At 52.1% G+C, this 23721-nt stretch overlaps 5 protein-coding genes across 5 annotated transcripts; 2 read left to right on the top strand and 3 right to left on the bottom strand.

Moving 5' to 3' along the window:
• The first annotated feature begins 891 nt into the window (after positions 1-891).
• Positions 892-4924, top strand: B0T23DRAFT_39926 (uncharacterized protein). The gene has a single exon (XM_062838410.1). The coding sequence runs from the start codon at positions 1037-1039 to the stop codon at positions 4679-4681; it is 3645 nt and encodes a 1214-aa protein (XP_062697918.1). The 5' UTR covers positions 892-1036; the 3' UTR covers positions 4682-4924.
• A 2602-nt stretch (positions 4925-7526) lies between these two features.
• Positions 7527-8875, bottom strand: B0T23DRAFT_39622 (60s acidic ribosomal protein-domain-containing protein). The gene is made up of 5 exons (XM_062838232.1): positions 8655-8875; positions 8443-8587; positions 8126-8203; positions 7887-8022; positions 7527-7792 (listed from the first exon to the last, which is right to left on the bottom strand). The coding sequence occupies exons 2-5, from the start codon at positions 8509-8511 to the stop codon at positions 7746-7748; spliced, it is 330 nt and encodes a 109-aa protein (XP_062697917.1). The 5' UTR covers positions 8512-8587; positions 8655-8875; the 3' UTR covers positions 7527-7745.
• An 807-nt stretch (positions 8876-9682) lies between these two features.
• Positions 9683-11255, top strand: B0T23DRAFT_392790 (uncharacterized protein; the record flags this gene model as incomplete). Its single annotated transcript, XM_062838029.1, has 5 exons — positions 9683-9896; positions 9961-10349; positions 10406-10572; positions 10627-11026; positions 11085-11255. The coding sequence occupies 5 exons, from the start codon at positions 9683-9685 to the stop codon at positions 11253-11255; spliced, it is 1341 nt and encodes a 446-aa protein (XP_062697916.1).
• Positions 11256-12427: 1172 nt separating this feature from the next.
• On the bottom strand, positions 12428-17661 carry B0T23DRAFT_351378 (uncharacterized protein). Its single transcript, XM_062836076.1, has 3 exons — positions 14748-17661; positions 13868-14671; positions 12428-13716 (listed from the first exon to the last, which is right to left on the bottom strand). Exons 1-3 carry the CDS (start codon positions 17308-17310, stop codon positions 12890-12892), a joined length of 4194 nt encoding a protein of 1397 aa, XP_062697915.1. The 5' UTR covers positions 17311-17661; the 3' UTR covers positions 12428-12889.
• A 3756-nt stretch (positions 17662-21417) lies between these two features.
• Positions 21418-23517, bottom strand: B0T23DRAFT_371940 (PapD-like protein). The gene is made up of 7 exons (XM_062836687.1): positions 23029-23517; positions 22882-22952; positions 22780-22802; positions 22632-22690; positions 22452-22567; positions 22268-22393; positions 21418-22191 (listed from the first exon to the last, which is right to left on the bottom strand). The coding sequence occupies exons 1-7, from the start codon at positions 23066-23068 to the stop codon at positions 21787-21789; spliced, it is 840 nt and encodes a 279-aa protein (XP_062697914.1). The 5' UTR covers positions 23069-23517; the 3' UTR covers positions 21418-21786.
• Positions 23518-23721: the final 204 nt, after the last annotated feature.

Raw genomic sequence — 23721 nt, 5'->3', positions numbered from 1 at the left:
ACCTTGGTTGAACTAAGCTTTGAGCTTTTTAGTTATTGCGACAGGAGTTCTATATACCTAGGAAGGCAGTCTCTCTAACCTTACTTAGCTCCTTAAGTACAGTTTGACCTGGGCTGTTGTCCCACTCATGGGAACTTGAGAGAGATGTTTTGATGCTATGTTGGTTCCAGTTCAAGTCAAGCCGTGAAACAGAGTCCTTTAAAGTGGAAAGTTTTATCTCATGCCATCACGAATCCACACCCCGCCCGCCTTAGCTATGGGGACGAGGGGATCCACTCCAGTCAATCATGCACTCCGACTTTGACCCCTGTTACCCCATCAGCAGCCCAGAACTAAGCAACTGAAAGTTCTGGCGTTTAGACTAGTGAAGGCGTGCAAGCATGTCCCCATCAACGTCCATCATTTGCTTCCACTTTCGCTTTTCCCATTGCGCCTCACTTTTCCCCTTCCATCGGCTTTCTCGACATCCTCGGTATATCCTCGACCTCGTCGTCGTACCGGTGATCGCAATTCCCTCGTCTACGTGCGTCTCCGCCTAGTTGATCAGTTTCGAAAAAAATAAATTGTTTGTTTCCCCCGAGCGAGTTTGATCATCTCTCGTCCCGTCTTCCCTCCCCGCTTCTTGTTTGGGACGCGCTGCTTAGGCGGCTTCTGCCTGGGCGGCCACCATTCAACAGCTTCGGATTCCCAACCATTGCATTGTCGTTGATCAAACCATCTTTAGCTTTACTTATACTAACTGAAGACAGCAACATGAACTAGACTTCCAAACGAACTCTTGTTGCGATCCGGCTTGGTCTGGCGTTGAGTCGCATCAAAGTAGGAAAGAAGGGAGCTCCGTTCCACCGCCATCACGACGCGCCGACCTCGATTGCCCAAGTCCACCCATTCGCGACTCGACATTTTCCCGATTCCTCGTCCTCTTTTCCTGTCCGACTCAAACCGACCGACCCAAATACAGCCGACGTATCCAGGCTGGAAGCAACGCGCCTCGTTCAACTACCACACAATCAGGAGATGGTGACCCAGAATCCCAATGGACGCAAATCCTTTCGACGCCCCTGGGCCCCTCCCCAGCTTTTACGATGATGGACAAGCCATGTGGAATGCGGCCTTCCCCGTGCTGCCGCGGGGTCCTTGCAACTACACAGATCCCTCTCTGCCGCGCTGTGGCTGCCGCCGCTTCTGGAGCAAGCTGAATGCTGCGCCTGATTCCGCCGAACTCTGCCAGTGTTCCCATCATGCCTGTTTCCATGACGATTTCCCAGCTCCTTCACAGCTCCCGCCCACTCCTTCCCTTGCATTTGCCGGCCTGCCCCCCACTAATGATCAGGACAAGCCGAACTCGGGCATGAGCAGTCAACGTACAAGGGGGCTCCCAAGTCCGATGGAGGAAATGCACCCGTCTTTTGCTGCGCCTGCCGTGTCTTCCCATTTTGGAGTCTCTAGAGATTTCGGCCTTATGAATTTCTACGCTTCCAGCTTCAACCAGCGTGTAATGGCTTCTCAACCTCTACAGATCGAACCCGCCCATATTCAGGATCCACCACGCCAGTCTATGGAGAAGCAGGCTACCATTCCGGATACCGCTCCTGTCGCCGCTTGGGTAAATGGGAATCAAACTCAAGAGACTGAGATTTACGGTGAAACACAGCCGTTGAGCCCGGGTTATTTACACATGCAGTCCCAGGCCCCCTCAACTACATATTCTAGCCAGATGAGATACATGGCGCCATTTTCCGGAAAGGGACTGAATACCATAAAACGCCCATCTGCACCCAGGAATGAAGCCTCGGTTCCGGAGAAGGGGGCAGAGCATGTTGAGGAACAAGCACAAGCTAACGCCCAGGATGTATGCGGCCCTATGGACTTGATGGCACCACCAGAGTACAGGCGAGACATGACACCTAGACCTGGGTCAGCACACAATCAATCTTTCCTCGCTGTCAAGGATGATGTGAAACAGTTGTCGGTTGTTGTCAACCTCCAGGAAGAAAGGATAGACAGGCTTGAGAACACCTCCTTCTCAGTCATCGGTCACGACGAGTGCTATGACAAACACGAACACACAGACCTCCGAGTTACGGAGCTTGAGTCTCGTGTCGACGAGGTGGAGAAGATTCTGAATGACAATGCCAGTGCCGCCGGCGCAAGCGTGTCCTCGGCGGCATCTAATAGCACAGTTCGCTCTTCGCAAAAGGTTACTCTTAGCCAGTTTCAGGCCCTACAAGCACAGATTAGTGAGCTTCAGGCTACATCTCTCCCAACATATAACAAGCCTTGGGATCTGGAGGTTGTGTTTCTACCGTTTCCTCTCAAGGGTATCTGGGTGGATGCCCGCAAAATCTTTGATCGGCGACAGTCAATGGGCCCCGACGAAGATGGGATACAATCATTTAACACTTTGAGCAGAGCTACGCCGGATCCCCAGGACCCGGGTTTCTCGGAATGGCCAGGACAATGTCCCGATTCTGGCTGGCTGCTCCCCAAAGCCTTTGCGAATGGACGGATGATTGACCAGAGACTTAGGAGCCGCGGCTTCATCAAGACAGTCCAAGTGAGGGGACCGGATGCCCGTGATGTTCAGCTGGCGATCCACAAAGCTTTTAGTAATATCCTCCAGCCTTCTTCCCACCTGATCTACCACAGCGAGGCTACACCCGAGTCACCACTGAATGAGTTCCTTGGCTTGCGCCAGGACTGGGTGCCTTTGCGCAAAATTCACCGAGATAACCGTCTACGGTTTCTCGCCCCGGCCGAAATGGCAACGCCAGCGCTTTGGGGTTTCACCTTTTTGATGTCCAGCGTCGTCATGAAGGCCCCCAAAACCATTGGGACGCACCGTTTGTACATCACACAGCCAGAGGCGTATATTCAAGATTATATCATGGGTAATCGCGCCCTCATGCCGGGTTGGACATGGCAAAGGATACGCGAGCTCAGTCGGGTATACCCTGAAGACTATGATCCTGAGGAGACAAGTAGCGATCACACCCCGGAGGCAGATGCTTTTGAAGAATGTTGGACTAGGAGCGACGTTCTTGACGAGCTGCCCTTTACAGACGCTACGATTACAAACCGACAGAACAGCCATGTGCACTTATCGTCCGAACGTTCTGAGACCAGTTCGTTCTACACGGCTTCATCATCCCTTAAAGCAAACGGAATGCGAGCAGAATCGCCGCGGGCAATACTAGGGAAAGAGCACAAGGCATCCTTGACGCCCTTTTCGCGGTCCCGTTCATTCTCGCCGGCTGGCCCTTCTGGCGTCTCATCGACCGGGAGTCGTCACAAACAGCTGTCCTCCACCCGCCATGCGATGAAACCATACGAACGACCTTATGATCGGCGATCCTCTCCCCTTGTGCACGAGCGCAGCCCTTTTGTTCCAGCGGAGCAATACCGAAGACGACGCAGACAGGGTCTGGCAAAACTTGACTATCCCCGCCAAACCACGCCTCAAGATGATTATGATCGCAATCGTGATCGGGTTATGAGCCGCTCGCCTTCCCTAGCGCCACCTAACCGGAGCGATAGGAAGTCTACGCCTGGTTGGTATGCCACGCCTCACAGCGAACACCCTTCGTCTGAGATCGGCTTCCATCGCGGTAGCAGCCGCGGGCCTTCGCTTCTCACGGACGATCATGCCCAGGACAGCGATCAAGAGATGACAGGACTATCCAGCGGCAGCGATGACGACAGCAATGAGGATGACGAGATGACGGACTGTCCGATCGACGGTGGGGCCACCCCAAGACGCTCCAAGTCCGTGCAAGTACCGCTTGCCATTCCCGAATCTAGTTCCAGTTCGTCTGAAAGCGGCAGCGACTTTTTCGATGCTGACGTGGACAACCTCGACCAGGACGACGAGCTAGATGGGGCTAAGACGGACGGCGAAGGTCAGGGTCAGGTCCACGGTCAGGCAAGACCGTTGAAGTCTCAGGATATTCCGAGAGAGGGCATCGAAACGGATGACCAAAACCTGGGTCCTTTCAGTCAACACAGCCAGAGTCTATTCAACGACACGCAGGAGGACTTGGATATTGACTTTGATGAAGGGGCCCAAGAAAATGGCAACTACGACGACGATGGTGATGGTAATCAATCCGATGAGTCAGAAGCACCAAGCGAGTATCCTAGCAAGAATATCTCTTCTGTTCTGTCGCCGGAGACTACGAAACTACCTAGCCCGTTGATTGCCTCCGGAAGCGGAAGCCAGCAGCAACAGCAACAGGGTCATCAACAGCAGTATCCATACCCACGGGCGCTCACTAATAGCCAGAACCTGGTTTTGAAGATTGAGGATCTGATTCGGCCCAAGGGACATTTACAGCCAGAGCCACAGTCATTACCACTGCCACAACATCAGAGCCAGGCATCGACTGAGGCGGGCAGTCAGGAGCTAGGTGAGATCTACATGCCAGTATCTTCCTGGACGGCTTCCACCACCACCACCGTGGCCATGGATGTAGCTGCCACCACAGCTACCGCCATGCCTACGGCTATGGCAACGGGGAAAGAAACGGAGATAAAGGCGACGACGGAGATTAAGGCAGGAACACCACCTACGACTTTGGCGGCGGAGATAGGACCGTCATGGGTAACGTGGGCAGACACCGCAACGGGGAAGTGGCCGGGTTTTGAGTTTAAGATTCATGAAGATGAGACGAGGACTGAGTAGACTGGCAGATTTGGAGACGTCAATGTGAAGAAAGCTAGCAAACGAATTAGGGAACCAAAGCGGGAGATCGTAAAAAAAACTCATCGTATGGTCCCTCTCTTTGGGGGGAGTTTCCTCTGTATGCGGAGGCAATGGTTAGCTATAGTTATAGTTATGAAGGGGTTAAGATAATGAATATGAGTGGGTAACATGGATATATGGAGTTTGTTGCTGATTTCTTTGGGGGCTTCAAAGGTTTCAAACTAAGTACGTAGCGGGCGTTCTTGTGTAGTAAGAAAAGAGGAAATATTGGGCGTTCAATTTCACTTGATTTGATGTGATGTTCGGTTAGATATGGATGGATTCAGGCGCAAGTTAGTATGTACAACGGAATGGATCGAATGTATGCGAAGCGTTATCTAGTATCTGGCACCGGGTAAGTACCTAGGTGCTGAGTCTTTCGTCTGATCACTGCGTTATTACTACCATTGTTATTACTTTGTCTTATGGTTCATTTCTATCGATTGATATCACTTCTGCGGTTGGGAGATCAGGTTCTTTCTACTATCTTTATATATAAACCTATCATCTTGTCTTGTCTTGTCTTGTCTTGTCTTGTCTTGGGGTGGAGGTGGGAGAGACGGCGTAGAACCAGGCTAGGGAGGTATATAAAGTCTGCTTGGTTGGCCGCCATGGGTTGTTGGAGCATGCATGGATTTGTTTGTTCACATAACCACACGCTGAGAGAGAGAAAGACCGGTTGGTCGGTATAATGCAATGGACGTTTGTTACTTATTCTTTCCATCTAAAACAGAAACCCATTTTCCTCCCCACAACTCTCCTACCATACCTGCCTGGACGTGATCGTGTTTGTGGGTGGATTACTGGAGACAGTGCCTGGTGTTGATAGGTGACGACACTGTGAGTGAGTGAGTGACATTGAGAACAAAAGAAAAAAAGAGAAAAAAAAAGGAGAAAAGAAAAGAAAGAAGGGAAAAGAACACTCGGTAATATATGCAGATATCTGCAGGTGTCGTGAGAATACCTACCTACCTACCTACCTACCTACCTACCTAACTTTGTTGGTACAAAACGGTAACGTAGGTAGGTAGGTAGGCAGGTACGTTAGTGAGTGAAATTTGTCTACTCCTTTGATGCGCAAACTCCCGTCCGTTTCATTCAGCCTTAAGTACAGGCTAGGTAGTGGTATTGGTATTCTAGGGGCACAGATTTAGGTTCGCAAGCACGCTTTGTTTGTAAATTTTTTTTTTCACCTTCTTTATGCTGCTACTAGACTAGACTAGACAATAATGGGATTTAGTTTGATTTGGGCTGGGGTTGGTTTGGTTTACTTTGAATTGTCAGTTGTGAGTTGAGACGTAGACGTAACGTATCTTGACTCGTCCTTGGCCGTTGTAAGGGAGAGTACTTTGAATGATGGGATGGGGACTATCATACCATAGGCATCGATCGATTGGAATCTGTTGGTTCGTTAGATCAAAACGTAGGTAGTGACATATAATTTCCGACAGATAGACATGTATATAGATAGTGAGCTAACAATGATCACCTGTTTGATTTATCGCAAGTTGAACATGTGAACGCAAAATTCATCCATATGAGAGCTTCGTTAAGGTTGGTGCGTCGAGCCGGACAAGACAGGGACATCAGGATTGGGGCTGTAGCCAATCAGTCAGTCACTTGGCCTTTCCAACACCAAGATCCATGTAGGCTTAATTTGTCCCAAATTCATCAGTCAGCCAAAAGGCGACATAGCAGCTGTATTGATTGCCGTTGCCGTTGCCGTTGTCCTGGCTGCGAAGTGAAATGTGAAAAGAGATTTGGGTCTTGCTGACTGTATGCAGATGTTGTGGAAAATAGGTATGAAGGACCAAACATGCCTCCAACGAGGGAGAAGCATATTGAGTTGTGTACGGTACGGTCTACTATGTAGAGATGAGTCGGTAAACATGCATCATGGACAAGTCTCTTGATGGTTCTCTTAACTGTGGTTTGGCGGTTAACTTGATAATTTCAGCCCAGTCATTCTTGGGCGAATCAGGCGCGTTTCTCTATATCTATACATAAACATCTCTGTTAAAGTGGAATGGATATCTAGGAAGAGTTGACGAAAAACATACTTTTGATAAGCCCGCAGTGTGGTCGAGTGTCCTGAGTGATGGTGCTTGAAGCTTCCGTTCCGTTATTAACTTTCCCTTATCTTATCAAGTATATGAACCCACATCTGCAGTAGACACGGCAGAAGACGTTCCAGCTAGGCTTTAACAAAGTTATATCGCAGGATCGTCGTAAAGCAAGACGAGAGACGACATAGTCGACGATATTGATTTGGCCGCTTACGCTGAGAGCCATTATCCGTGTTGACATAAGGCTGTACTCTTTGGGTCTGGTCCCCTTATCTTATCGCCAGGAACGCTGTTGACATTCGATAAGATCTACGTCTGGGATCAGTGGAATACGAATCTGGAGATTGGCATGGGAATGGAGTCATGGCCAGCAAGGTACAAACGAGGCTGTGCGAAATCAAAGTGAACGCGACTTGAGCGCGTCGCAAACGGAGATTGTGTTGACAACTCGGGGTGATGTTTGGGTTTCAAGAAACGCAGGTCAAGATGACGTCGTATCATGACAAAGTAAACAAACACGAGTCGTAAACACTAGCGCAAGTTGGAATCAGTAACAGGTAATTTGTCTTATCTGCCTTTTCTTGAGTTGTACCAGCTCGTCTTCCAAAACGGTGAGCAGGAACCTCAGGTCCGGGTATCAATCGACCATCAAGATCCGGGCGCGCTCTCGGTCGTAGAGTCGGATGTCTACTACGGTGGAAATCCGTCGCTTCAACAAGTGGAGAGCAAGCTTCCAAGTGTTTTTACTTCTTTTGCTCAAAAGCGCATCTTCATTGTCCGTGTAAAGCTACGCCGATGAACCGAACCCCTGATATCATAAGCCTCCCATAACCGAAGTCGTATGTGCGAGAAACCGTCGCAGACCCATGCAAGCTTTGGAAGAACAAATTGGAAACGAGAGGTCATGACCAAACCAGAAGAAAGCCCCCTTTCTTCGCTTAGTCGAAGAGACCGAAGCCCATATCCTCGTCGGACTCCTCCTTCTCTGTAAAGTGCAGAACGCAGGTTAGTAACTGGCAGCAGCAGCAGCAGCAGCAACAGCCCCGGGAAAGAGCTTGGGAGTAGATGATTCCACATACCCTCAACCTTCTCCTCAGCCTTGGCCTCCTCGGCGGCACCACCAGCGGCAGCGGCGCCAGCGGCAGCGGGGGCAGCGGCGGCACCACCGGAGCCGACGTTGGAAAGGAGGTCCTTCACATCCTTGCCCTCAAGAGCCTATTTTCGCAAAAGAGACTCCAGTCAGTTTATCGTGTTCGCGTTTCTCTCAAGATATCGTTTCTTTTTTTTCGGATTGTCGTCGTCGGTGGTTTCATCGTACCTTGGCGAAGAGGGAAGCCCAGATAGGCTCGACATCCTCGATCTTGGCAGCCTTGATGATGGTCTGGATCTTGTCGGCCTATATCATGCGAAAACGGGTTTGGTCAGTCAACATTGTTCCCCCCAATGTGCTTGTTCATATCACTCATTGTCCTCCACTCGGTTTGCCCCTCGTCCCATGTTTCGTCATTTGTCCCGGTCGTTGAAAGCGCATGTCGAGCAATAACCGCGTGTACATGGCGCGCCTGAATATGTCCCCAATTCCCGAATCCACCCAAATCTCGCCAAAAAGATCATGTGCATTGGTCGCAAACTCACAGTGATCTCAACGCCGTCATCGGCGAGGATGAGCGCCGCGTAGGAGGTAGCCAGCTCAGCAGTAGACATTTTGATGGTGTTGATTGTCGAGGCGCAAAGATGCTGAGTCTCGGGAGGGCTGTTCGATCGTGGGATGATGTCCTAGCTAGAAATTCGCGGGAAGTGAAATTTAATTAGTTGTGGGCAATCCAAAAAATGCCCTGGGACCCTACAAAGGCGGGCAGCTGGCAAGCGACTGGCAGCGGCTTGGAAGCCAAGACTTTTTTCGAGCTGCTTTCTGCTTTGTGCCTGGTCTGTGCACGCTGGGAGGAACAGCCCCACGATGTCACGGTCCAAACCACCTAGCGGTTCAGTTCGCAACCCGAACCCGAGGGTTGGTGGTAGGACTGGGTGCAGTGCTGTCGCACTTGTACCGGATCGGGACGACTGATGTTCCCCCACCAGTTGACCTGGAATTTGGGGAAGCACCTCGTCGATTCAGGTCAGTTTGGCGCCCAGCCTTGCCAAGACGAGTGCCCTGGTCCGACAAGCTTTCCGCCAGGCCTCGACCCTTGTCGCAACGAAGAACCCCACCATTCCTTTGGCACCACCATGGAGCTCCTTCGCCCCGCCGGGCGCTATTCATGCATCCACTGACGTCGCCGCTGTGGATTCGGGGCGCCATAGGCCTCTTCTCCTGCCGTAGCGGAGTGCCTGCCGACACGCCAGCCCGTCCCGTCGGGTGTCTCTGAGAAGCATCCATCTGCACCTATTTCAGCACTCACTCCAGCAATTCCGCAAGAACCAACAAGAGTGAGATCAACAAGGGAAAGCGCACGAATCAGGAGGCAGCGTTCATCACTATTGTCAACTCCTCCGTTGGAAAGGGGAAATAGAGATACTTGGAGAAAGGCCATCAACAACTGGACTTCCAACCCGCACTCTTTGCCATTGTTGAGGCGCATTACATTACATACTCGTCGGATCAAAGAAAGCTTGACTTGGACAAGGAATCGCCCGTTTCCAACATTCATTCCCTTGCTCCGGCAACACCACCATCCTTTTCCCAATTGCTTGGCTGCGTCTTTCCCTTCTCAACAATCCTTTCGCGCCTTTTCTTTTCCTTCAACCAACATCGACCCTCGAACGGCATCCAAGCAACGAAAACGAGCCAACTCTCGGACATCGCAACCGACTTCACCGACTTTTACCCATAAACACCCAACACAAAACAACACATCACAACAAACACATAGCGACAATGGAGACTCCGGCGATGCCCATGCCGAAAGATGAGCGGGAACAAGCCATTCTCGACAAGCTCTCAGCCATCCGCGATCAGCTGCTGCTCCTCAAGAGAGACCGAACAAAATACATCCGCACTCAGGATGTGATTGTACACTATGATCAGGTTGTCGAGCAGGTCAAGGAACTCAACGAGATTAGGAAAGGGGAAAAGGTGACCGAGACCAGAGGTACGCCCATCCTCCATAACAAGCTGCCAATTGAACAAGGAAAATCTAACACAACCCCCCATAGTCGACAGAGTCCTTGAGAGCTGCCTACAGCTCCTCTCCCTCTTCTTCATGACCATCGGCCGCACACAAGAAGCCCCTGCCGCCTATGCTTTGACCTCGACCATCAAGCGATTACTCGACCACCTGACCGAGGCCGACCTCTACTCAGCCAAAGACCTGAACAGCATAGCCCACACCCTCTCGCAGCTCGACAAGATCATGACAGCCTCGGACCCCTCCGCCCACTCGCCCTACATTGTCGAGCTTTTGGCCAACCGGCTGGAGCTCTGCCACAGCTCGCTGGATAACCTGAAGAAGAGGGTGGACGAGCTGCAGGACCCGCTACAGAGCATGCATGAGAGGCTGATCTCCATACTACGGTCCATGTCACTTGCGAACACCAAGGCCAAGGTAAGGACGCACAAGGGCGGACGGATACGAGAATGGTAAGCTAACAGGTTACACAGTTTTCAGCATCCGAGGTCCAGAGGCTACAAGCGCAGGTCAAGGAGATTGACGAGTCGAGGGTGGATGGCAACTTTGTCGGGCCAGACGGCCAGGTTCTTCGCGGTAGCGAGAGGGTATCGCGCCTGGTGGATGTCTGCCTCAGGTGGTCTGACATCGTTCTTGAGAGGTACGTACAACTATCCCACATACCATTGCCAGCCAGTTTCTGACCCCCACCTAGGAAAGGAGTTATCCCCGAGGCCTTCAAGGCTAGGCACGAGCAGCTTGTCAGCATCCGCAATGAGCTCGAGAAGCTGTCCATCACCCAGGCCTGGTCACTGCGCGAGACGGATCTGTACGACTACCAGCGCAAGCTCGACAAGATAGATGAGAGCCGAGTGGATGGCAACTGGCTGGACGACGAAGGAAAACCCGCCGAGCTGTACGTCCAGCGTACGCTGCTGTACCTCATCAGGAGGAGCTATGGCTACATTTACTACCTGATGATCTCGTCGGAGCCGGTATCGGAGGCCCTACTGCCCATCTATAACCAGCTCCAGACGCTGAAGCGGTGCCTGATCGAGGTGAAGGACTCGGGCGGTGTCAGCTCGGTCAGGGAGCTGTATCCCTACAGCATGAAGGTATGTTTGTCATTCTTTACCCCATGGACACTGGACATTGATTAACATTGGCTTATAGCTCAACTCCATTGACAACATGCGCGTCGATGGCAAGTTCATGGTCGGCGGCGATATACCCGAGGGCCAAGGGAGCGTCAGCGCCTTGCTGGCTGAGTGCTACGATCTTTCCTACGAGTTGAAGGTCATGGCTGAAGAGATGGAGGAGAAGGAGAAGGATAGCTCCTCGTAATCGATCGACCCTGAGCGAAAGTTTCGATATCATAGACTTGAGGGCTTTACGGCATTTTGTACTGAATAGTTGTGGTTTCCTTTTTTTTCTCATCCAGCGGCGTCTGCTTTTACTTATACACATTATGGGATGTTGAAGCGAAAGGACTCTTCACCACCAGATACGCTGCATCATTTCTCTATTGTTGGCTGACAAGCTAGCAGCTAAAACTTGACTTTTTCTGTGTTTGTCTGGCGACGAGATCGTTACGGCTGCTCTCTCCCCTAGGAGCATGAAAAGGCGCGTGAAGGCTTGGTGCGATCACGGTCACGGCTTCTGTTTGTCAAGTGCTTGTTGTTTTGTCAAAGAAGGTTCCATCTAACACATCTCACGTCTTCAATTGTCCGTTTAGTCCACGTTCATGATATCTCTGGGGTCTCTGCTGTTTCTCCAACGACAATCGCTTCCGTATTGCATACATATCCATTGAGCGAGCCGCACCCCCTCGCTTCTTGCTTGCTACCAAGTCTTTTCTATCTCGTTTTGACCTCCCATTCATCACTGCTGCAGAGGAAAAATCAAACCAATGGAAAAAAAAAAAAAAAAAAAAAAAAAAAAAAAAAAAAAAAAAAAAAAAAAAAAAACGAAGGGAAGAGGAGAGAACGAAAGAAGAAAATTAAAAGGATAGTGTCAGTAGCAGAGCACAACTATACATGCGCCTCGGGAAAACCCCCACGTGTCAGTTGGTATTCTGCAACCCCATCCATCCCCGCGTCTTTGCTCTTACTCTTGCTCAAAAGAGAATTCTTATGTGTGACCGTACCGTGACATTGGCAAACCGAATAAGTGAGGGAATGAGTAGAAACACGGGAAGGGGAAGACGGACGGATCTCTTTCGTTGACGGGGAATATGGAAGGTGGCACGGTGACGGTGATATTGAACGGTCTAACACGTGGATGATTTCACTGAGGCAGGCGGGGGGAAAAGAAAGAAAGATGTAGTCATGTAGTTAAGAGCAGGATGGTGCATGGGCAACGGCAAGGGGGTATAACTACTATGCTTGATGGATGAAAGATGTTGACTTAAGGTTCGAGAAATTGAGGTTATCGACATGTGTCTGTCTATGGTTTATCTGTAATTTACATATCGTCATTGACGCAACTGCATGCATGAATATGGTGTAGTAGATTTTATTTCAAAGCAAGTAATATTGGTATCAAGCTATATCGACTAACTGACGTGAACATCAATCATCAAAAGGAGAGACAAAGACAAAATTCATTACACCCACCACCACCATCTTTGACATCAACACACAACATGTCAAACATGAAGCCATAGAAAAAAGCATAACGTCGTATCTAAGTATCAGGTGACCAAAAGGTAAAATCATAAAGAAGAGTATCCAAAGCAAGAAACTGAAAGAAAAGAAAGACATGACAATGTAAGAAAAGGATCATTAATCATCATTAGTCATCATCCTGTCCCATCCCATCGGTGACCATCATCTTCGTCCATCGTCATCATCATCCCCGCCCATCATCAACACCATACTTAGAAGCCAACATCAACTCGTCAGACATTCAACACCATCATCACCACCACCACATCACCAACAGCAACCTCAACTCATCGCACCCACCCACCCCCTTAATCAAACCCCAAGTTTCGCCATCCCCATCCCCATCCTCCTCCTGCTCCTCCTCTTCGGCCTCGTACTTTCAACCTCCCTTCCCCTTCCCACTCCCACCTCACTACCCTCCATCAACCGTCCACTCAACAACCCCATAACCAACCCCGTCCAACTTCCTTTACCCTCCAACACCCCCTCCACCTTCCTCACGATCCTGTCTACCGCCTGCGCGTCCGTCCCGCTGACTCCCCATTGTCCCGTACCAGCTATTTGCTTGAGTCCGTTCCCGTGGTGATCATGGTAGATGAACTCGCCTCTTCTAGAGGAGTAGAGTTTACCATTGCGGGGATCACGAGAATCCAACGGTTGGCCGTCGGGTGTGAATCGGTCTGGGAGGATTTCGAGGGTTGCGTCGCTGTCGGAGTTGGAGTCGTCCTTGTGACGGGTTGAAGGAGGGCGGTCACGGCGAGATAAAGCGTTGGAGGAGGAAGATTCATGAGCAGGGACAGGGGTAGAAGAGGAGCGGTATTTAGCGGGCACCAAAGCGTTGAGTTCTCTGTCTAGACGGTCTTCAAAGTCCGAGACGTCCGAGGTATCTTCATCGGGGTCGACGCCCGAGCCCGAGGTGATGCGCTTGGCGGTTTCTTTGGCCATTTGCTCTTCGTGGTGGCGCTGGAGGGTCTGAGAGGATTTGGGGGAGAGGGGGATGAAGGTTACGGATTTGGAGTTGTTGTTGTCTTTGGGGGTAATTGGTGTGTGAGAAGGGGAGTCGGTCTCTGAGAAAGAAGAGGAAAAGGAAGAGTCGGTTGGTGTGGGAGGGTGGAGAGTGGTGGTTAGACTTAGACCATCTGTGAGAAAAGGGCTGTTAGTATCGTTGTCTAAGAGCGGTCATATTTGGGTAGAACAGGGCGAGGAGTGAAAGGGGCAGAAAAGGAAGGGGCAGCACGAAACAAGCAACTCAAAAACAATAGCCAAGGAAAAGTGATCAAGAAAACGCACCCTTCTCTCTTATCATGCCACTGCCACTGCCGCTGCCACTATCGGCACCGACATCAACGACACCAGCACCTCTCGACCGCCTAGGCCTTGACCTAGACATGTGCATCGAGCGGTGGCGGCGGCGTTCTTCTCGGTCTTCCCTCCTGCTCCTCTCATCACCCAAACCCGTAGTAGGGGACCTTGGCATATCTCTAGAAGATCTGATACTCACATCTTCAGGACGGTTCCTCCCAATCACCGACTGCGACTGCGACTGCGAAAGATGCGATGGCGCACCCACCATCAGCGAAGCGGGTACCCCTTGAGGAGCCCTCAGTGCTGGGGGAACTTCTTGCGGGGGAGGAACTCCCTGGGGAGCAGAAGCGGGAGGTGGTTGTGCTGCAGCAGCTGAAGCGCCTTTGCCCGGGACAAGTACCGATGGTACTTCGGGACCTGGAGGGGGAGGATAGCTAGCAACGTATTCTCGTGGATTGTACGGTTGGTATTGCTGCTGTAGTTGCTGGACCGGTTGTTGTCGAACTGGTGCTGGTCCCCGTACAGGCATCGGCATCGTCTCCGGCCCCATCGGGTATGGTGTTTGGATATTATTCAGGTCAGTGAAGTTGATGTTCGGAAGTTGCGTGAACCCATTTGACAAGCGATGCGGCTGTAGTTGTGGTGGTGTAGCTGTCGGAACAGAAGCGGCAGCAGAGGCGATAGCAGGAGGAGTTGGAGGTACTGGGGGATATCCGCCTGACGCGTGAGGAGGCGAGGGTTGCCGCTGCTTGTAGTAAGGGTCGGATGGAGCGGTTTGTTCCTCGTAGCCTGTGTTCTCGTTAGGATCGATGATTCCAAGAAGAACCCCACAGAAAGACTGATGATAAGCAGAAACATCACTCACGTCGACGTTCGCGTTCCCTCTCCCGTTGTCTTTCCATCCTCTCTCTATCGCTATCCCTACTGCTTCGTCTCTCCTCCAGCCCAATCTCCCTCTCCTCTCTCTCTATCTCCCTATCCCTTCTCTTCTCCCTTTCTCTCTCTTTCTCCCTTTCCTTTTCTTTTTCTTTCTTATCGATATTATTCTCACCCAACTTCTTAATCCCAATAGCTGCTGCCCCCGCGGCGGCGGCGCCAGCAGCCAGCCTTCCTAACCGACTCTTACTCCTCGCCGGCTTCTTCTCTGGACTCCTGCTCTCCTTCCTTTCCCTCTCTCTCCTCGAGTCCCTACTCTTCGCCCTGCGTCTTCTCATCCTCTCCGCTTCGCTATCCTCACTATCAGAGTAATAACCAACTTCCTCCTCCACCTCCTCTCTCGCTCTCGGGACCAACAGCGCACCACCTCTCTCCTCATCTCTCTCCCTCTCTCGCTGTCTCCTCCTCATACTCCTCTCGCGACGGCGTTCTTCCTTTCTCGCTCTCTGCTCCTCCGCCGCCGACTCGTACCCCGTGGCAATCCCGTTATCATCGTAGTCTTCAACAGCAGATAGTAACTGTGGCGTCGGCGGTGGTTCCTTGTCGCGTTTATGTCTTTCATGTTTTGCCGCTGCCGTAGCCGCAGCAAGCGCTGCCTTTCTCTTACTATGCGGCTGCTGTTGTTCATTCTGAACGGGCACGGGGTTCGTTCCGTACTCAACCAAACCTAAGAATTCAGGATCATCAGCGACGGTCCTCTCGAATTGGGCATGGTTATTCTTATTAGAAGAGGAAGAGGGTAATGCGGACCGGACTTGGCTTCTGCTCCTACTTCTGGACCTATAAACGCGTTCGCGGCGAGCGTATTTGTGGTCGAGGTCGTCGTCGTCGTCATAGTACTCACGGTCACGGGAGTCGTCGGGGACGTGGCGCGAGCGCGAGCGCGAGTGCTCCTTCTTTTCCTTGTGCTTGTCGTACATCTTCTTGGCTGCGGCACCGGCTACGCCAGCGGCGACAATCTCGGCTCCGGTCTTCAGCTTCGAGTGGTGTCCGCTGCGATCGCTGCTGGAGCTGCGGGATCGCGAGCCATGGCGGGACTTGCTGCGTTTGTGGCGGTAGTGCTGCACAACACCGACGGCGGCGGCGGTACCGAGGGCCGCCTTGGCTACAGAACCAGCGCGGGACTTGGACCGCTTGCGGCTGGGCGAACGGGAGTAGTCACTCTCGCTGTAGCGACGGGCAGGGCGACCGCGCTCCGCCTCCTCCTTTTCGACCTTCTTGGATTCGTAGTACTTGGCGGCACCAGCAGCGGCCAAAGCCACAGCGGCGATGCCCAAGCCCGTCTTGATGCGGGAGTGCGAATTAGAGCGCGAGCGAGAGCGGTGGCGGTGCTCGTCGTCCGAGTCATCGTGGCGTTCCTTGTAGGCGCTGTGGGCGCGGCGGACGGCTTCGGTGCCCAGGGCGCCTAGAGCAGCGCCGGCGACGATCTTGCGCCCGCGGTGCTTGTCTACCTCACCTGTTTCCTTGTCGCGCCGCGAGGCGATCAGAGCAGAGACGCCGGCACCGGCGAGAGCGCCCTCGGCAATGTGGCGCTTGCGGTGGGGGCTGGCGGAGGAGGAGCGGCTACGGCTGCGACGCTCGTCGCGGCGGGAAACACGGGTGTAGTATTCGTCATCTTCGTGGCGGTGATGAGAGCGCGAGTGGGAGTGGTGGTGACCGTCACGGTGGCGGCTGTGGCTGTGGCTGTGACTGTGACTGTGACTGTGGGGGTGGTCGTCGATGTGCTCGACGATGTACTCCTCCTTGGTCTCCTCGACGACGTAGGGAGCAAAATCATCGCGACGCTCACGGAGGACCACCGTGGGAGGAGCAGCCTCTTGAACAATGATCCTTTGCTCGGCGGGACGTTGACGGATGACGATGGGCGGCTGTGGTGCAGGCTCGTAGTACTCGGTTTCCTTGCGGTAGATCTCGACGTCGGCACCGTGGTCGTGATCGATGTGTTCACGAATCCGGCGCTCCAGGATGACCTCGGAGCCGTCCTCACGGCGCTCTACCTTTCTCTCCACACGCACCTCCGCATCTCTCTCGGCATCGTAGTAGGAACGGCGCTCCCATCCGTCGTTGTCCCTGGTTCGGCTGGAATCGTGACGATAGTGGTAGTCATCGTCGTCGCGGGTAACCAGACGCTTCTCGACCACAGTGCGCTCGCGATCCGGGATGTTGTCGCCATCCCAGTCCTCCGTCTCTCGGTACCGGCGCTCGACGTAGGTACTGCCCTGGCCGGCGGTCGATCGTGGCCGGTCAGGATAGAGACGGTCGTCTCTACGATCAAGAACAAGCTCGCCGCCGGTGGGACGGCCAAAGAAGCGGCCGTCTAGACGGGCACCCTGGCGGTCATCGTCGATAACGTCAATCTCGCGCTCATAAACTCTCTCGTGGCTGTGGCTCGGCGCATGCTTGTAACGGCGGGAGCTTGACCTTCTGTAGCCCTCGTCGCCCGAAGGAGAAGAATCCCGGGAGTACCGGGCTTCGCGGTAGACCTGGGCCATGTTTCTCTTGTATCTGAATTCCGATGAACGGGTGGTCTGAGCTCTTGTGTAATCCGGGGATGGTCAAAGTAGGGAAATATCCACTATAGCTGTTAGAGCGTGTGAGTGTTTGTTTAGTACGTTCAGGGGTTAGAGATCGATGTTTACCACGAAAACAACAACAACAACAAAACTCCAAAGAATTCAAAGTTTGGGTATCTGGTTAAGTCGCAAAGTAAGAAAAGATATGGGAAGAGTCGATATTTAGAGCAAAGTCAAGCAAGAAAAGAGAAGTGGGATAGGCAGAGCGGCTGAGTCCTTGGTATAAGAGCAAGAGCCGGGGGGTCAAGTGGGCAAGGAGGGGTGCTATACGGGACCGAGTGGGAATGGTGGAAAGGGTGGGAATGGGGATGGCTGGGTGGGGCTCCGTTACGTCGAACGACGGTGAGCAGGTCTTGGTATGTGAGACCGTATTCTCTCTGGCTGGGATAGTCATACATACTACGTAGGTTTATGCCTCGAGATGGTCAAAGTTTGATCAGGCAACCTGTTTCTTGTTCGTGGTCCCCTGGCCGGCTGCAAGCCAAGGTACAAGTATCTTTGTGTGGGCACATGTCGGTACTCTTTTTGCGTCTCTTCGTAGGGCCGACGGCAGTTCCAGTCATTCCATGCTTGTGGAAACCAACCAGAAGATACGATGATCTGAACGAAGCTGTTGGACACAGAAACGTTGAAAAGTTGGCCCACGTTTTCATGGCGGCGCAAGTGTACCTGCGTGGAAAATCGCCAAATCATGGCTTTCACATGGCTTTTACAAGGCTGGCCAGCTCGAGCGTTCTGGAATCTTTTGTGTTGGCCCATAGGCAGTTGAAAGCTTGTGAGGGTCTCATCAAAGGGTTCGACAGTCTGAGTCTAGATGACGTTCGCATCCGTTTGTTGAGAAAGGGAGGTATGAGACGAGTCACTTTGACAGGCGGACATCAACCCGTCTTACACATGTGATTCATACCAACAGTCTAAACCCTTCAGCTGGCTGGTTAGGCAACGTCGAGATGTGCTCTTGTCTTGTCTGACAAAAGGCCCAACAGCAAAAAGGCCCTGCATTTTCCGTGACATGAAGCCGTCCTGCTAGCGGCCGGAAGAGACCCTTTCTGCATACATAGTTGAGTGATCAGTGGGTATACGTAGGTACTTGTCTCACGGTGGATATTCTTCCCAGGAAGCAGATCAGGAGATGGCGGCGTCCAGAAAGCCTTGGAAGTGTGACTGCTACACACAGATACGGTGCTTATTGAGAAGATGATACTCTCTTGTCGCTGTAGGTTCTCGAACACAACAGGAGGCAACTCTAATGCTTTCTGTAGGGTACCGAGAGAGGGTAAGGTGTTCTCTGTAGGTATCCGTGTCTCTTGGAGTCCTGGCAAGGCTACCTTTTGGAGAGATGTCGTGGTGTGGTACCAATAGTAAGTACCCACCTATATGTCCTTTACTACAGTTCGGGACTTGTAAAACCGGGAGAAACTTTTTGTTTCACCTGAGACGGACCCTGTCTTTTTCCTGAACAGTCTTGTGACCCGATCAGCACGAGGATGTGTGTACAGAAACGAGTCCAGTGGTTTGTTTGTTCGAGTCCTCTGTGAGAGGAAAACGGTGACTCCTCCATCCATGCCTCCCTTGGACGAGAACGAAGTCTCAAGCAGGCCGCGGCGGCGGATGACCCTCGACGGTGACTTGATGTGCAGGGCACCTGACGAGATGTTTTTTGGTTGGATGTTGCTCAGGTCTGCCCCTCCCCCGCTTCTGTTGTTGCCGTCATCACTCATTCTTCAGTCTTCTGAATCCCTTCGTAATCCTTCGTTTCTTGATTCCCTAATTCTACCGAGGGCGTCGATGGAAGTTATCCATATCCGGCGCATAATGCATCTTGCATTTCTCTTCGGATCGCATGGAGCTTGTTCGGGCCTTCGGGTTGAAATGGAGAGACGAATGTGGACAAGTGATGCGCTGAAAATGACTTGCAGCAGGGGACTCTCCGTCTCACACACACACAAACAAGCCCGCCCAGGCACCTGGCAGCAAGGCCCACTTTTCTTGGCCTGCCGACGCTTGTGCCCAAGAGGGGGGGCATTTCGTCATCGGTCAACAGGCCAAGGAAACCATTCCATGCGAAGTCCCGTCCTGGTCTTTGGTCTTCCATTCTTTACCACCTTTCAGTTTCATGGCCACAACCAAGAATTCAACCTTCCAGTTTGTTGACAAGATCGTGTCTCGGAATATTCTTTACTAGCACCTTCTTCTGCGCTCGAAGGGGGAAGGACATCCAGCCGATCAGGGCCTTACCCTTCGATGATCTTTCACCTCGCTCCGTTTCATCCTTCCTCTCCCCCGTCCACCCAACATCATTCCGTTTCTTCTCCATCGTGTGGATTCCGCTGACGGGAGATCACCACCACAACTCTTTAAATGACCCCTGCCCCGTTTCGTTGTCCACCAACAAGTGGCTGAGGCATTGTTGAGCGAACTCAGCCTCTCTGGGGCTTCTACATAGTGTACACCACAATGTGCTCAGCCCGACCTCAACTACGTACAACCACTGACATGCCGATGTTTTGTGAAACTTGCCAAACCACATGGACATGCCGACATTCCCGCCGCGTGAGCGCCCACGAGCACGAGCCGAGCTACGAGCGAGCGAGCGAGCGAGCAGCGGCTTGAGCGGCATCGATGTTTCTTGGCAGATCACTGGAAGCGAAAGCCCAAGAGTGACGAAACGGAGGGGACTTGGCGAAACTTCCAGAGTTGAAAAGCTCCGAAAGAACGGCCTTAAAATCCCCGAAGCCGCTGACATGCCCCTGGACCTCTTCACCCAGAAAAAGTGGGGAAAAGCTCATTAGTACGTTGACATTCTCAGTCTACACTATACCTGTTGTCTTTGTCGACCACAGCACAACCACACAGAGAGAGAGAGAGAGAGACCTGAATGATGTGCAATGTCAACGTTTCCTATTACCTGATCGTGGAAGAAACATCATCCGCGAATGAAGTTATAAGCTCTAGAATTTCTGACAATCAGTCCTCTCTCTTTATTCACAACAACCTGTTGCCCTCCCCATGTCATGAAACAACCTTGATGAGAACAATCGTCTTTTTTTGCTAACCACAAGCCTTGTCTGCCTATCTAAGGTACCATCCAAACGGACAGCTACCAAATCGCCAGATAAGTTGTGTTTTTCCTTCTTTCCTTCTCTCCATGTCATATATTGCTGACGCTTCCTTCCCTCCAATACTTATCTGCAAGCACTACCTATCTCTGGGTGGCACTCTTCATCAAAAGCAGCTGCTTCATCAAGGGAACAGAGCTGAAAGGAGGTGAAACCTTGACTCCAAGCTACACGGCTGTATACTTACTTCCGTTCCCTGACGGCTGATCCCGAAAACTCTCAATCGTCAATACAAACCCATTGTCACAACCACGGCATCTTCCTTACTGCGGTACCTGTTCTGTACTAGATGATGACGGCATGTGCCTGACTGATTGACTGACTTCCCGTCTCCCCTCGTAATCTAATCATTGGGTGGCGCTGGTGTCGGGCTCTTTGTCTGGAGACCGTTAGGTATCAATCAATCTTTGATGATGACACACAATAGGGTTGTGTAACTATAAGCGGAAACTGGCTGAAGTGCTACTGAAGAAAAGAGACAATAGACTAGGTAGCTGACCATGTAGAGGGCAAATACACTCAGAGTAGAGAATAAAACGAAGATTTGACTAGATAGCTTTCTGAGCCTCTGTCATAGCTTAATGAAATAATAACAAGTGGATGAAAGGATCTGGATAGATGAGGACTGTATTCAGAGAATTCTGGATACCGATAAAGATACCTCCACGCATTCACTGGCCTACAAATCTGGATATCCTTGCATATTATCAAGTATTGGTATTTCCATCCTACAGTCCTACAGTCCTACTGGCCTCCTAGCATAGCATAGCCTAGCCTAACATAGCATAGCATAGCATAGCATAGCATAGCATAGCATAGCATAGCATAGCCCGCTCGTTATACCCGGAGCAATTTGCAGAACCGGTTGTAATGAACACACCACAAAGAGACCCGCATCAGCTCGTCCACCTCACCTCACCTCACCTCACCTCACCTCACCTCACCTCACCTCCTCCCCTACGAGCAAGACAAAACCGAACCCCGAACCCACGCGTGTTTGTTCTCTTGTCTTCTTCCTCTTCCTGCGCTGCCTACTTCAGATCCTAGAATACACCCCTGGGCCTGCCACTCTATCCACTACCCCCGACGACAAAGGGAATAAAGACAAAGTTTTTAGTAGTGAGTGAAACGATATATGAAAACCGAGAAACGAAAAGAGAAAAAAGGACAGGAAAGGATTACGTTGTTGTATTGTGTGAAACCCCAGGCGTACTGGAGGAGCAGCAGCCTTCGCGATGACAAGAAAAAAAATGGAACCGGGTGTTTCGTTGCAGCACTAGAAGAAGATATAGGCCAGCAGGAAGCTAACCAAGCAGAGGACCGCCGCAATCTGGACTGGCACTCCCTCAGTGCCTTGCCTCGCTGATTGCGCGAGGTCCTGAGCGGTCGCCTGTACGTTCGACGCCTGCTCGCCCACCGCGTCAGCCACAGCCGCCTTCCTCTGTCTCAGGCCGCTGGCGGCGTCGTTCTGGAGAGATGCGATGGTCGCCTGGGCCTTGGCCAACTGTTCCTTCAACTGCTCGTACGTCTCGGAAGCGGTATGCTGTGCTGTCGATGCGACGGCGGCAACAGTCGACTGGAAGTTGTCGGCGACGTCGGGCTCTTGTTTAATATCGCGGGTGTCGACCGTCGAAGACCGGGTCTCGCTGGGCGATGTGAAAGGAGCAGGGGTCTCCTCGGCCTGCGCATGTGAAGGTTAATTTTATTTTCTTGATGGTCCGTTGCCAGGGGGGTATGTAGGCGAAAGGTAAACGTACCCGGCTCGAGGTCGAGGGGCGGATAGGGGTGGCAGCCACGGGGGAGGTTGTCTCCTCTCCAAAGGGTGGCAGCCAGAGCACGCGAATCTTCTTCTCCTGAACCTGGGACTTGTCGACACCATCCCACTGTATGACGTATTTGTCAGCACTCATTTTCGTCCTCCTCTGTTTGAGTTATACGCACAATCTGGGCAACGTTGGTGAACTCCTTGTCACCGGTGATGGCGACGGATTGGACAAGGAACTTGTCACGGCATCGGGCGTCCGAGGGGGGCTCCTGCTTCATGGCCTGGAGGAGGACTGAAAGGGAAGTTAGTCACGAGACCATAGGTTTGGACATGGTGTCGGCGGTTCGTGGACTGACCGGAAACTTCGACATCGTGACCGGGCTCAATGCGACCCGAGTTGGGGCGGACGCAGTATCTGAAGAGGGAGTTGGTAAGTGTCTGTATCCTTGGACCGGTGATTCGTTTGCGCTACGGCGCATTGCTGAGGAAGGGACGTAGACGTACTGCTTGGGGGCGGTGGTTTTGACCTGTATGAGGGCAAGTTAACACATGTGTCGAGCGACCCTCAACCACCACGACCAAACGCGTGTTGATGTCCACACATACCTTGAAAGCAACCGGAGAGGTATTGGGATTCCTGATCCTGAGGATCTGCGAAACCTCCACAGTAAAGGGCCCTAATTTCTGGTCAGACGATGGGAGATTCTAGAGAGAATCTGGGCCGATGGTGCTGTTTGCGAAGGGACGACGTACTGCGGAAACCCAGCTCGAGGGGATCGATTTCGACGGACATGTTGGCGATCGGTTGGGCTCTACGTGGTTTGGTGGTTTTGGGAAAATCTAGAGCGACTTGGATTTCGCGATGGGATGACGGGAAATGTTGCCGGGGGATTATTGGCCGTCCCTAGTATGCCCGGTGGGGGGGAAATAAAGGGATGGGGGATGGAGTTTGACGTATTAGACAGGTTCGCGAAATATGCCAGACAAGGGCAATGTGAATCTGATTTATCGGGCCAGACAGCGAGACCGCGGAGAGTTCAGTAGTCGTCGTCACAAGAAAAAGTTAGGTAGCAGCCCAGGGTGTAGAATGGACGGTATTGTGAGGTGTGGTAAAATACAAGAAGAAGAAGCTGGAACCTGGAGTGATAATATTACGAAGACGAGAGAGGGAGATGATGTGTTACGACATTCAACAGTGACGGCGGTCCGACGCGCGCTGGACAGACCAACCTAGTGTACCTAGCCTAGGTAGGTGTTTCCAGGAGGGCGCCAGCCAGGCGACGAGACTGCAAAAATGCCCGGATTCAAGCCAAGACCCAACCGAGCCAAGAGCATAAAGGTAGGTACCTATCTGGGTCCGTGCTGATCTCATACTGGACCCCAACCCCGGCAGAGGAATGAACTGGACCTTTAGAATCTCAAAAGCTCCCACAGCAGCTCTTTCCC

This window comes from Neurospora hispaniola (assembly GCF_033458365.1).
Source record: "Neurospora hispaniola strain FGSC 10403 chromosome Unknown B0T23scaffold_1, whole genome shotgun sequence".
NCBI classification, from domain to species: domain Eukaryota; kingdom Fungi; phylum Ascomycota; class Sordariomycetes; order Sordariales; family Sordariaceae; genus Neurospora; species Neurospora hispaniola.
The sequence above is the reverse complement of the archived record's forward strand: the minus strand, read 5'-3'. Positions and strand labels throughout refer to the sequence as shown.

What these genes read in the sequence shown, in the direction of transcription:
- B0T23DRAFT_39926 (XM_062838410.1), top strand. Translation starts at nt 1,037, where the DNA reads ATGGACGCAAATCCTTTCGACGCCCCTGGGCCCCTCCCCAGCTTTTAC.
- B0T23DRAFT_371940 (XM_062836687.1), bottom strand. Translation starts at nt 23,068, where the DNA reads ATGTCCGTCGAAATCGATCCCCTCGAGCTGGGTTTCCGCA. An exon ending in CCTCTCCGGTTGCTTTCAAG is followed by an intron (nt 22,803 to 22,881) that starts GTATGTGTGGAC and finishes GCCCTCATACAG; the next exon opens with GTCAAAACCACCGCCCCCAA. An exon ending in GCCCCTCGACCTCGAGCCGG is followed by an intron (nt 22,192 to 22,267) that starts GTACGTTTACCT and finishes TCACATGCGCAG; the next exon opens with GCCGAGGAGACCCCTGCTCC.
- B0T23DRAFT_351378 (XM_062836076.1), bottom strand. Translation starts at nt 17,310, where the DNA reads ATGGCCCAGGTCTACCGCGAAGCCCGGTACTCCCGGGATTCTTCTCCT. An exon ending in GAGGGAACGCGAACGTCGAC is followed by an intron (nt 14,672 to 14,747) that starts GTGAGTGATGTT and finishes ACGAGAACACAG; the next exon opens with GCTACGAGGAACAAACCGCT. An exon ending in TGGCATGATAAGAGAGAAGG is followed by an intron (nt 13,717 to 13,867) that starts GTGCGTTTTCTT and finishes CTTTTCTCACAG; the next exon opens with ATGGTCTAAGTCTAACCACC.
- B0T23DRAFT_39622 (XM_062838232.1), bottom strand. Translation starts at nt 8,511, where the DNA reads ATGTCTACTGCTGAGCTGGCTACCTCCTACGCGGCGCTCATCCTCGCC. An exon ending in GGGCTTCCCTCTTCGCCAAG is followed by an intron (nt 8,023 to 8,125) that starts GTACGATGAAAC and finishes TTGCGAAAATAG; the next exon opens with GCTCTTGAGGGCAAGGATGT. An exon ending in GGCTGAGGAGAAGGTTGAGG is followed by an intron (nt 7,793 to 7,886) that starts GTATGTGGAATC and finishes TGCACTTTACAG; the next exon opens with AGAAGGAGGAGTCCGACGAG.